The sequence below is a fragment of the Manis pentadactyla genome, chromosome 3 (genome assembly GCF_030020395.1).
Source record: "Manis pentadactyla isolate mManPen7 chromosome 3, mManPen7.hap1, whole genome shotgun sequence".
Lineage (NCBI taxonomy): Eukaryota > Metazoa > Chordata > Mammalia > Pholidota > Manidae > Manis > Manis pentadactyla.
Window position 1 is genome coordinate 204,122,072 of NC_080021.1, and position 13,331 is coordinate 204,135,402.

At 50.2% G+C, this 13,331-nt stretch overlaps 1 protein-coding gene across 1 annotated transcript in view; it reads left to right on the top strand.

Annotated features, from left to right (window-relative positions):
* PAPPA (pappalysin 1) overlaps positions 1-13,331 on the top strand; it is a 230,765-nt gene that overhangs the window by 157,525 nt on the left and 59,909 nt on the right. Inside the window, exons 11-13 of the mRNA XM_036915515.2 lie at positions 2,076-2,189; positions 3,124-3,259; positions 5,524-5,737. Coding sequence (XP_036771410.1) covers positions 2,076-2,189; positions 3,124-3,259; positions 5,524-5,737 — 464 coding nt within the window. The remainder of the gene's footprint in view (positions 1-2,075; positions 2,190-3,123; positions 3,260-5,523; positions 5,738-13,331) is intronic.

A 13,331-nucleotide genomic window follows, 5' to 3' on the forward strand; every position in this document is an offset into this window, starting at 1 on the left:
CAACATTCAAATGTGAAAGATACACCGAGGCCCAAAGAGTTAAGGTAACTAATCGCAAATCACACGCCACGTTTTGAGGGAGCTTGGCCCAGAGCCAGGTCTCCTTCTTCTAAGCCAGCACAGAACTGCAGAACTTCCTGGGTGACAATCTGTGATTCTTCAAAGTTGGCTAAGCAACTTATCTTCCTCTAGTTGACATTTTATGAATCAATTGATGAAGACAGCAGCATTAAGGGACTTTGGATAAAGGGTGTATGGGACGCTGTGTTATATTTGCAACTTTTCTGTAAATATAAAATTACTCCAAAATCAAAAGTTTATTTTTTTAAAAAATAATACTTACAGTTGTAGATCACAATGCAGCCATGCATTTTTTTTCTTGAGTGTGATGAGTGAATCTGATGTATAGCTTTTCCACTCCATTTTTAATAGATGGTCTTAAGATCAACTGGGGTTGATCTATAGGATCAATGCTGATCTATAGGAATCCCTGGGCAATATAGAGTCTTGCTTTGAATGATTTTTATAAATGCATCATCCTGTCCTTATCCGCTTGCACCTTGTTCTTTTTTTTCACTCACTGCTATGTTTTTGCAAACTCTCCATGTTGATATCTTTGAACTCATGGCTCCAGCTTCCATTTCGATTGACCAGAACCCATATGGAACTGGCTGTTAAATATTTTTAGTATTATCTCTATATATGAATCTAGTTTAGTCTTCTTGTTATCTTTTGCTGTATAAAATTCTATCATGTGAATATCTCATATTTTATACACCCCGGCCCCAACAGAACGAACATGTAAACGATTCCCAATCTTTCGCTACTGTAGGCGCTGCTGGAGTAGATATCCTTAATCCTTATATAGACTTCCTCTTTTTTCCTTTCTTTTCTTTACTTCTCTGTTTGTTTTATGTCTGTTTACTATGATTTCGATTATCTCACTTTTTTTGTTGTTTTTTTTTGCATAGCTTATAAAATCCTTGGCATTCTCTAGGTTAGCATTACTTTCCAGATAAGTAGACTGAGACCAGCCGATGTGGCACAACAGGTCCAAATTCACAGGGCAGTTTTGAGAGAGAAGCCACATTAGAGATCAGAGGAAAAGCATTAGTATGGAATGATCTTCTGTGGGGAAAGGTCTGACCAATCTCAAGAACAACTCAACTGTCCCTCTCCTTTGCCATCATAGCACTTTTCTGTTTTCTACTCTACGGTTTACAGTTGCATATGTGATTACTTGATGAGTATCTGCACACGCTAGCAGCTGTAAGCCCCTCAGCATCTGTGTCTTGTTCACTGTCTTGTCCCAGAGTGCTTGGCAAATAGCAGTTACCCGATAAATATGGCTTTTGAATGAATGAAGGTGCCAATGAATGAAATGCCATCTGGATACCCAAGAAACTCCTAAGTTTGAAGAATTCTGTTCATCTATATGTGCTTTGTGGTTCTGTTGACACCAGTTGGTATAGCTGTCATTTTGAATGAGTATGTGTGACTATGAGAATAAATACATATACTGAATGTCTTTGGGGGTGAGCAAATGCCCATACTGTTGTAGTCTTTGTTCTGTTGTTAATATGGCTTTGGGCGCAATTTACAGATTTGTTCTAAAATGGTCTGCTTCGTATCCGAGACTTTGTGAGATCCTCAACCTACCTTTTCTGCCACTCTCCCCAAGCTTTAATAATACTAGGCAGCTTATCACAACCTAAATAATCCTGGGTTCCTGCTTTCCTCTGAGCCTTTCCCTCTGTTCCAACTACCTACAATGCCATTCCACTCTTTCTCCTCCATTCTTCTACACCCAACTCAAATGTCATCTCCTCCAGGATTTGTCCCATGAGAATCTCTTTGTCACCTCTACTACCAGGACATGTTATCTGTTCTTGCCGTAACAGTGTTGAGGATTCCCTCTTCTATGTTAGCATGAGGGCTCCTGGAATAGACTCTTCTCTATTCACTCCTGTTTCCTCCTGTGATGCCCAGAACAAAATAGGTTCATAATAAAAGTCAAATTGAACTTCATTCAACCTCTGAGACCCTCTAAAACGTTTTTCAAAATCTCTTTCCAGGTGTGTCGAACCAAGGTGATAGATCTCAGTGAAGGCATTTCCCAGCACGCCTGGTACCCCTGCATGATCAACTATCCATACTCGCAGGTGACTCAGACCACATTCTGGCTCCGGGTAAGCCGAAACTTTGAGAGCTTAGACTCTCCAGCAGTGGTCCCCAGGAAGCACTGACTCCCATGAGCTTTTCTCAGGATGCTTCGTCTACCCTCTGATGGTGTTAATTGTAAAGATGGGGACAAAACACTTAGCAGTGGGATGCTTCCTGAATCAGAGTCCCTTAATTGCTCATGGAATGCCCCTAGTCACTCCAGCTTTTGCAGAAAATTTAGATGGATACCTTTTGTCTGCCTGGGACCTCCTATCATTGTTCAGGGCCTTTTAAGATTGCCTTCTCCTTCTAGAAGTCTTTGCTGATCCCCACAGAGAGAAGTGACTGCTCTCTCTCTTTTAGTCCTACACGTGTTTGGCCATCTGTTAGGGGACCCTTGTCACATGGGATTATGTACCTATCTGTGGGTCCATCTTCCTGACTAAGGACTGTGCATTGTACTGATTTTTTATCTGCGTGTATCTGACCTACTTTGAACTCCATAGTCTGCAGGAATGTGAGGGCTGTCTTACTTAGTTTTGTCTCCTTGATGCATAGCACAGGGGTTAACTAGCATGAAGAAGTGATGAACAATAATAAGTACCATTGTTTGTATCTTTAGAATATGCCAGATACTTTCTCTCATCTTACTGGCCCCTCACAGCCATTCTGTGATAGAGCTATGTACTTAATCTGCCACTTAGACGTAAAGGCACTTAGGCCCAGAGAGGCGCAGCCACCGCTCAATATCACACAGCTCAGTCAGAGCAGAGCCAAGATTGGAAGAGGTGCAGACCTCAGAGCCTGTGCCCTTCCCTCTGAGGTTTCACTGCCTTCCTATTCCATCAGGGGCTCTTGAAGAGGAGCCCAGCTCCGGAAATGGAAGATCCTACTTGAAACCCCAACCTCACAGTTGCTCCCCCTGCATGAGACAGTGCTCCTGTGTCTTCTATATTTCAGGCGTACTTTTCTCAGCCAATGGTTGCGACAGCAGTCATTGTCCACCTGGTGACTGATGGGACCTATTATGGGGACCAAAAGCAGGAGACCATCAGCGTCCAGCTGCTCGATACCAAAGATCAGAGCCACGATCTAGGTGAGCGTGTTCTCTCAGGCGAGGCTTGCCCCAGTGCCTGTTTCCACATCTGCCCCCGGGAGGTTGTAAGGTCCAGCTGAGAATGAATTCTCCCTTCCCCTGTCCTTTTTCTGGCTTCTTACCTGGCAGTCTGGTTGCCTTCAACCCAGGATGTGTTTGGGAATCCCAGGAAGCCTGGATCTGGCAGATGTGGACATAATGGGTCAATGTCAGAGTCCTCCCTTCAATAGCTCCCTTCTGTAGGTACCTGTGATCTCAGACACCCCATATAGTCCTCAGGAAACCCCAGGGAGGAGACCACGCAGAGGCCGCTTCTCCACTGTTCATATCAGCTCCTGAGACCCAAAAAGAGGCATTCGTGGATGCAGGAAGACAGGAAGGTGGCCAGGTTTTTGGACTTAGAGCCGGCTACTCTTTCCCCTGTTCCCGGAGGCGTCCATGAGTGCCCCCAAAGCAGCAGCCATGTCCCCAGCACGTCGGCCCGAGTTCCCCACGGGAGGAGGAGTGAGGGAAGGTCCGTCTGCGGAGTGCGGAGGCAGGTGAGGCCCTGAGCAGTGGCCCCCCACAGGGCCCAGGGGGAGAAGAGTCAGTGCTGTCACCTCCGCCACCTCTCCGCAGACCGCGGGACAGGACACAGAGGAGAGCGCGCCAGCTCCGAAGCTGACTCCCGGGCGTGGATCCCCTGGGAATGTGAGCGCTCTCCTCAGTTTCTCCGTGCCTCACCGGGAGTCCTGTTTCCTCTTGTGCACAGTGGGGACACCGACGCCACTTTACCATCGTGGTGACATACTAGCTATTAGATGAGCCACTGCTATGACGGTGCCCAGCACAAGACCTGGCACCGAGAAACTCCTGTTGCCCCTCCCCTGTGTCCAGCATGCCCTGCCCGACATCTCCCGGGCAGCCACACCGGGTGTTTCAAACCCCAGGCTGGCACAGACGTCCAGGCACAAAGCTGTGCGTGCACCATTCCCCAGGGAGCTCGTTTCAAAGATCCGTAGGGAGCCAGCAGGCAAGGGTCATGTCAGGGTCATGCAGAAGCCAAGGGAGCAGGAAGGGTTTTTTTGTTTTGTTTTTATGTTTACTTAGTTAGTTAGTTTTAAAGGCAAGGGGGAACATATTAATAAAGAGAAAGAAGCCCCTCTGGACTTATCTGGATTCCTGGGAAATTTCCCTAAGTGAGAAGCAAATATTTTCATAGCTGTCCCAGCATTGCAGAGGGCTCTGAGGAGAGGATTTTTGGTGAAAGGGGGGAAGTCGGGTTCTGCAGAAGCTCCTCGGATCCTGCCCCTCAGTGCCTGAGGCTTCCATGTGTCCCTGGCCCTCCCCACCAGGCCCCTGTCCTCTGCCTGCAGCATCCCGGATCCTCTGCAGAGGCCTTGCAGCTCCGGGGTTTGGCCGCAGGAGGGCGCCCGCTGGGCTGGCCAGGATCATCCCATATTGCAGATGCAGAAGCTGAGTTTTAGGGGCTTACTGGTGTCCCAGCATTAGGAAGTGGCTGAACCGTGATTTGAAGTGAGCTCCATCAGACAGCAAAGCCAGCTTCCATTTCCCCACCTCCCACCTCTCCACAGCCCTCACTCACCATTCCCTTCCCTCTCCTTCTGCGTGTCCTTTCCTCCATGGTCCCCTCCCTTCCTTCTTCGAAACCCAGGGACCCCTCCCCTGTTCTAGAAAGAACTGAGGGCTTTTGAATGAGGCAAGCTTAGATTCACCTTGGCCTTTGCATTGCTGGCTGGCTATGTGCCTCTTGTCCATGACCCCTAGTCTCACCTCTGCAGACGAGTACATGGTCCTTACCTCACAGGGCTGCTTCCAGGGTCCAAGACAAAAAGGGAGCAAGTTGTGTACCCTGGGAATGGCCTGTTGCTGAGAATTATTTTCATTATCATTATGACTGACAGGGAGGGCAGCCTGAAAACTAGCAACTCAGACCATCAAGCCCTAATGCAGTGTGGGGAGGTGAGGGCCAGTGACGCTTGGCCAAGGGGTGGCCGTAGGGTGGGGGGAGAGGGGCTGTGGGCACTAGGTGAAGGGAAAGCTTAGGGGGCAGGGAGGCAGGGGGATTGGAAAGATTTGGAACCAAGAGAAAAAGGCAGACAAAGAAACTTTCAATCAAACTCAAAATCCCCACCGGCCACCCAATGGTGCTTTTGTGCAGTGACATGAAAGGGTCTGGGGGCTTCGGGAAGGGCCCGTTGGGGAGGGCGTGACTGGCCTTGAGTAATGAGCCTGGCCCCTTGGCCCTCTGTCTCCCCTGACAGGCCTCCATGTCCTGAGCTGCAGAAACAATCCACTGATTATCCCCGTGCTCCATGACCTCAGCCAGCCCTTCTACCACAGCCAGGCGGTGCGTGTGAGCTTCAGTTCACCCCTGGTTGCCATCTCGGGGGTGGCCCTTCGCTCCTTCGACAACTTTGACCCCGTCACCCTGAGCAGCTGCCAGAGAGGGGAGACCTACAGCCCTGCTGAGAAGAGGTAAGAGACCTGGTCTGCAGGCCCTGGGCTGTTTGTAGCCAAGGGCAGATGGAGGAAATCTGGACCTGGGCAGCCATGTGTGTTGCTGTAGGAAGTCTGTGTGTTTCTCTTCCCTGTGCTCTGGCCTCTGGCTGGCTCTGCCTGTAGACCTGAGAGGCCCACACACGTCTGACTTCCAGTGGTGAGAGAAGGAAGCAAGGATCTGTGGTAGAAAGAGGAGCCCCTACTCCTGGCCAGTTGTCCCCGAGCTGGTGATGGCTTGCAGGGTGACCCTGGGAACATCGCTGTCCCTCTCTGGGCAGCAATATCCTCGTTGGAACAAAGAAAGGATAAGTGGCTTTCTCTCTTTCAGCTCTGAAATACTGGAATATTCTGCTTCTTAAATATCAGAGTAGGCATAACCCATCTGGATTTCGGTGGTAGGGGGAGGGCTGGATTTGCTTCCTCCCAGTTCACTGTGTGTATCGCTGTGATGGGTAAATCTCTCTGTCTTCCCCAAACCTAGCTCCTGAGATCCCCCCAGTGGTCTAGGAGTTTATCTTTTAACTGTTTAACATCACTCTATCAGTGCCTGTTAATGCTCCTGGCTTAGAGCTAAGAGGGTGGCGTTTCCTGGACAGCACTGAGCATTGGCAGTGCCCCTACCTGAGTTTGAAGGTGCCCCTTCCTGACTGTGTGTCCATGAACAAGTCACTTCGCTTTTCTGAGTCCCAGTTTTCTGTTTTAGAATGAATGGGTAATATCTACCCCATAGGGTGGTCATGAGGGTTAAATGGTTCACTGCAGCTGGAGAGGCTCGTGTAAACTGTGAAGCACCGTGCAAAGAAAATGTATTAATATAGAACATCCATTGCCACTTTCGATAGGGTGGTGGTGCTTTTCTGCACGGAATTCTGCATAAAATTCTCAGAGCTAGAAGAAGCCTCTGAGATCATCTCATAATTCCAAAGTGTCCAAATTCTACATTACCTGCTTGAGTTTCAGGGCCCCAAAAGTGAAAGGACTGATCCGTGATCACACAGCATCTCTCACGTTTGGTTCCTAAGATCCAAATGGAGAAGGAGAGTTAGGGTCCTGGTGGGCTTCCCCAGGGTGAGGCCCCATACGGGAAAGCTCTGCTCTGTTCCCTGTGTCCCTGGGAGCAAGGAGAGGGAAGAGATGGGTGGGGACACCAGCCCTTCCCACGCCCCTATTCCCACAAATGACACAAAAGGTGGTTGCAGAACCCCATGGCTTTGCACCCACTGTCTCTAGTTTCTGTTGTACAAAGTCTGTTGCAATCATTCAGAGGCAAAAGAGCCCCTAAAATATGACCCATTGTTATATTTTACCAACTAAGAGGGCTTTTTCATCCCTGGCTGTCCAGACTATAAAAATAGGTTAATTCCCAGAACCCAAGGAAAAATATCGATGGAAAATGGAAAACAAGAATCCCTCCAGCCCTTTCTGCATGGCTTCCCCATCTTCAGTCAGCTGCCTGGGCCATCTACAAGTTGAGTGAAGCCAGCACTGACTTTTTTGAATTCTTAATGAGCAGTTCCTATGCCCAAAGTAGACAGGAAAAAGGGTAGAACCTCAGAAACAAATCACTCAATAAGTATTTGCTGAGTTCTTTGACTTGTTGTGGAAGAACGCTGATCCAAGGCAAAGCATTGCCCTGGCCCTGAGTGGTCACACAGCAGGCTGTGAGCTGGGCACCCTGCCTCTCTGGGCCTCGGTTTCCCCAACTATAAAATTATGATGATGGATTGGGATGTGCTCTGTGGTTCTTTCCACTTGTAACAGTGTGTTACTCCCAAGAGCTAAGAGGGGTGAGCGGAAAAGAGACCAGAATTTATTATCTTATTTCATTATTTCATTATCATCCCTGCCTTAGGAGGTATGGACAGAATGAGTGAGTCAAGGCCAGGCAGTTAGAGGCAAAATCCTGCCTTGTCCGCTCCGCAGAGATACACGGGGCCTGCGAGAGTCGGGCCCATCTGGGAGAGAAAGGCACTTTGCACAGCTGCTCATGTGTGAGCATTTGTTTGGTGAAACTGAGCGAAGTGATGGCAATGCAGCCCTGAGGACCTCGGCTGGCTTGGTCCTGAGCTCAGACTTCACCAGGAGAGGCTAAGCCTTTGGAGCTCCGGCTGCTGGGCTGCACGGCCACCCCCTGAATGCTCCAGGTGGAGACCCCGAAGGATCCAGGAAGGCGGCAGCTCCTGGGGAGCTGAAGAGGCATGTCCCCAAATAGACAGGGCCTTGCAAATGTGCAAATGTCTTAAAACAAACAAACTAGGGAGAAGGAAAAGAAAAATAAGCAGCAACTGTAAAAAGCCATAGGATGATTTCCTTCATTCTCAAAACACCAAGGTAAATAGCACCACTTCTATAGCACCCATTTCTGCTGGCTGTAGGAGACACGTCCCACTTGACTCAGCTGCTTCCCAGGTAGGGAAAGGTGCTGTTTCTTTGCCCCAGCCCGCCCTCCCTCTCCCCTCCCCCTCCCCTCCCACCCTCCCTTCCCTCCCCTCCCCCTCCCTCCCTCCCCTTCCCTCCCCTCCCCTCCCACCCTCCCTTCCCTCCCCTCCCCCTCCCTCCCTTCCCTCCCTCTCCCCTCCCCCTCCCTCCCTCCCCTCCCCTCCCCTCCCCCTCCCTCCCTTCCCTTCCCTCCCCTCCCCCTCCCTCCCTCCCCTTCCCTCCCCTCCCCTCCCCCTCCCTCCCCTTCCCTCCCCTCCCCTCCCCCTCCCTCCCTTCCCTCCCTCTCCCCTCCCCCTCCCTCCCTTCCCTTCCCTCCCCTCCCCCTCACCCTCCCTTCCCTCCCCTCCCCCTCCCTCCCTTCCCTTCCCTCCCCTCCCCTCCCCTCCCCTCCCCCTCCCCCCTCCCTTCCCTCCCCTCCCCTCCCTCCCTTCCCTTCCCTCCCCTCCCCCTCCCTCCCTTCCCTCCCTCTCCCCTCCCCCTCCCTCCCTTCCCTCCCTTCCCCCTCCCCCCTCCCTCCCCTCCCCTTCTCCTCCCCATCTATTCTTCCTGGCTTTCTCTCCTGCCTCCCCTCCCTCTCCCAGTCCGTATCCCCCCTCATTTTCTTTCTCCTCTCCCAAGAGCAGCGTGATGTCTGGTGGGCTGCCACGGGAGAACATCGCTACAGCAAAATCAATTCAGGTGGTGTTTCCTGACCTAGTTTCAAGGGTCTCCAGGCCCAGTGCAGTACTTGGAATAAATTCAGAGGCCCAAGAAAATAGGCTCATGTTTCAAGTGAGAGGTCCAGTTGTGGAATTCTGGCCAGATCCCAGCCCCACACAGAGTTAGGGGAAGGGGAAAGATGGGGGGCCATCGGGTTTGGGGAGGGGAATTAAGAGGATCCTTCAGTGAGGAAAAGCAGCAACCATAAATTGAGGCTGCAGTGTGTCTAACACACACACACACACACACACACACACACACACTCTCTCTCTCTCTCTCTCTCTCTCTCTCTATGGTTCTAGAGACTGAGCAGTTTATTATAAAATGCAGTGGGCCTTGCGTTTAGACAGCTAACTTCCTTCCCTTCCTCCTTCCTTCCTCTGTCCCCTCTTATTTTTTACATTCTTTCTTCCTCTACCTCAAACTCTTCCCACTTTCTCCATGCTAGCCCATCCTGAGAAAGGCAGTTATGGCAGGGAGCTAACTTTTGGAAGGCCAGTATTAAGAGGAAATAAATTCTTCACGGGAGTCGATTAACTCCTTCCAGCTGGGGTGGACTTAGACTGTGGCTGGGGGGCAGGGGTAAAGAAGCTGGAGTCAAGGGACCCTAAAGTCTGTGCACTGATAGGAGCCTGCACATGGAGTAGCCCATTCCACAGACATATAGGAATTGATATGTAGGATTTGGAACCCAGAATGCATCTTGCTGTGGCCAGAGACCACAGGCTCACCCAGTTTCTGCAGCAACAAAGGGACCACCAGCCCCTTCAGAACCTGTGTTGGGAGTCACTGGTCTGGGGGATCTACGTGCCGATGGCGTGTGTGTGTCTTCACCTGTACCAGACATGCCTGACTCTTCACCCAAGTGTTGTCCAGCACACACTCTCATTGGTGGTCTCTCAGAGTACTTGTTCTCTCAGGAGCCTTTGATAATCCCAAATGTTGACAAGGCTACTTTGCTCCCCATTCCAAAGGACTCTGAAATTCTATACCGCTATTGATCTGTCCTCATAAAACCATGATCTCTGGAAGCTGGGAGGGCTCTAGGAGGTTCTTGGGGTCTGCATTCTTATTTTGAGGATAGGAAACCAAAAGTCCAGGCCAGGGAAGTGAGCTTCCCAAAGTCACCTAGCTTGTGAGGGGCAGATCCTGCATTTAAATCCAGCCCTTGACACTTTGAGGGTGAAGCTCTTTCCCAATTCATCAGACGTTTCAAGACTGCAGTCACACAGACCACACTGGGCCATAAACAACCTGTGTGTGGCCCTTCTTAGCTACCTCCTTTAATTAGTTGCCGGCTCATTTGAATATCTGGAGAGTTAATATTAAAAACCGGAATTGCTCCTCTGAAAGAAATCGGAAGATTTGGAAACAGCCGGTCCTTGGTGCCACTGGGCAACCTTGAGCCAGCTGGAGGGCTGCTGCTGTGGCTGGCATGTGCCTCCTGCTGGGCGTGCCTCACTCTACTCCCCTTGCCAATCAAACCGTGGGCCTGGACCCAACAGGCCGCTGACTTTGCATCCAACTACAAGATTTTGCCTCTGTCCCACCATAGCCTGGGCTTCTGGAATTCCAGAGTTTAATGAGCCTTCTAGGGGTACTCCTTATAGTAGCTGCCTTTCTGGGCAGAACACCGAGTCCTGTCTGAGTAACTCTGTCTCAGTCTCACTTCCTAAGTGACACTGCAGCATTTTGCCCAGAGCATGTCCCCCTTTATCTTCCCAGGTTGAGCATACTGTCTTTTTGGCTGTCCCCATCTGAGCAACCCAGAGGGATTTATAAACAACCTGCCCGTCATGGTCCCCACTTCCCCGTGGCATGACTGCAGCTAAGTGAGAGCCACAGGAGTGAAGCCACGAGTCGAGGAACAGTGTAGGAGTGGAACTCGTGGCCCTTTAACGTCTGGCCTTGTCTGGCGTGTTTGAGCATGATGTGCATGATGGGTGCCCATTTGGTTTGGCAGAGGGGGCAGCTACTGGGCATCTCAGCTGTCAGGTCACTCAAGGATCTCCCTCTATGTGGAACTTGAGTTTAATTAGATAAATTCATTAAACTGTATAAGACAAAAGGAAAAGTCCTAAATCTCTGATTATCTTTACATGGGGCTCACCACCATCGCCCAGGTGTGAGAATTTCATTAATGAAGTTACCTGTGTGCCTTCCCTCATCCAGGGCTCAGCCACCTTCCTCCCTTCTAAGAAGCAGCCTCTTTTTTCCCCTCCGTTTGTTATTTTTATTGAATGCCTTCACTGGCATTAAATCCTTCCCCCATTTTTTATTTTTTATTTTTAATGAAGCCAGAGGTTTTTCTTTTGTTTTGAGTTTTGTGTTTCAGAAGCGACAGGGCTGTGTCGGAGTTGTTTGAAAGAGGCACTTGGGATAATGTTGGTCATTTTTAGACAGTGTGTTCACAGAAGCATTTCAATGAACAGGAAAGCACAGTGAGGAGCAGGGACTTAGGAGACAGAAAGGCAGATCCTCATTGGAATTCTGTCCACACTGAGTGCCTTTGGATGAGCAGTTTAAACTCACTTAGTCTCACTCTCCTCTTCTTGAAAATGGGAGTATTAATACGACCTTAAGAAGTCCAAATGATGATGCAAAGAAAATGATGTAGGCAAGACATAGTGGCCAATACCTGGCACATACATATTACCTCCCTTTCCCCTTTCCTTCCTGAGTCAAGCTGGGAAGCCAGGTACAGATGGGATAAAAAAATAAAACAGGGATGCCTCACTCCCAAGAGTGTCTTCTGGAAGACACTTGCCCTAAGAAATGTCCCAGAGTTATCAGAGTTTGGCAAATGATGGGCACCATAGCCTCCTCTGAAAATCTACCATCACCAGCATTCAGGGTTCTGAGAAGCCCTGCGATAAAGCAAGCGGACTGTTCTCATTAGTCTACAGCTGCCCCCTCATTTGACCATGGAACCTTCTGCTTAGGGGACTCACATGGCCTGGGAATGTTGTCCTTCAATGACAGAAAGAGCCAGAGTAGAAAGTCCACTTCCTCGTGGAACATCATAGTTCCCGAGCATTTCTCATTGCTTGGCCTTTCTTCTCTGCAAACATGCCCAGCAACCTCCTGTCCTGGACCTTTATGCAGGATTTCCTCGGCCTTGGAATCCCTCTGCCCCAAAGCTTCGGATGGCTGATCCCTTTGTTCCATCCAGGCCTTAGTTCCGGTGTCCCCTCCTTGTGGAGGCCTCCCCCGCCCCCTCTCCACGTGGTGTCCTGTCCCCACCCTCTGCAGGGCCCCCACTGCATGCATGGCTATGTGAAGTGGGCTCGTTTAGTACTTGTCTTTGGCACATGTCGTCCCTCCCCAAATGCTCAGGTAACAGGAAATCTTCCGCGTGTCCCCAGTGATTAGAACAGCAGCTGGTATACAGCAAGGCCCCCGCTCAAGGTCTGTTGAGGAGCTGAATGAGCGGCTGGCATGTCACCCTGTTGACAATCCTGGGAGATAAATTGTGTTATTTCCACTTTACAGATGAGGCAACTGAGGCTCAGTGTATTCCACAACTTTTCAAGGTCAAGTAACTGATAAACAGTAGGAGCCCAGATGAGGCCCAATTGCCAGGCACTGTGCTATTTGCAATGTAGGAAATCAAGTGTTTCAGTTTATCCTTTTCTTTATGGAGAACATGAATGTGCACAAAATTGGAGGCTGACGTGCCGTTTCCATCTTAATGGCCCATGGCCCAAAGATGCCCAGGCCTGGGGGCCTCCTGGGAGCGCAGATGAGCATGGCCATAGGTCAGAGGACCAGTGTGGAAGCTGGTAGCTTACAGAGTAAATCTATTTAAATTGGAACCATGTGGCTCGTCCCTCAGCCCTTACACAACATGAACAGACGCATTGTTTGGTGTCACAGCTCTTGTGTCGACTCCACAGTTACAGTCTCTCTGAGGCCGTCAGCAGCAGGAAGGAGGGCGGAGCAGGCGACTAGCTCGGCATGTGTCCCTCTGCCCCACTCGCCCGCGTTTCGGAGGCGGGGTGTGTGGAAGTATAAAGCCCAAGTCAGGGTGGGTCTGAGACCTCGATCACACGCTTGCCCTTCTCCGAGTATTTCAAGGAGCGAATCTGTGGAGTGTTCTGCAGGGTGTCAGTCCTCCCCCACCCCACCTGCGACTTTAATTCTCGCCATACCTTTGAGCAGGTGCAGCTTGGGAGTAGGCATGAGTGGCGTGCTCCTGGGAAACCCTCAGCGGGGTGTCCTGAAACCAGCACCAAGAAAACAATTGGCAATTTTCTTCCTAAGCTTCTTTGGCCACCAATTGATCCCTGTCTCCTTGATAAAAACAGGAAAACAAAAGCCGGCATGCAAATCTTGCTATCTGTGCATACTTTATGCCAGGCTTTGGGTAGACAAAGTCAGAGAGACACAGGTTAGAGGAAACTACCCCCTACAAGCTGACAGTGTTTGAAAT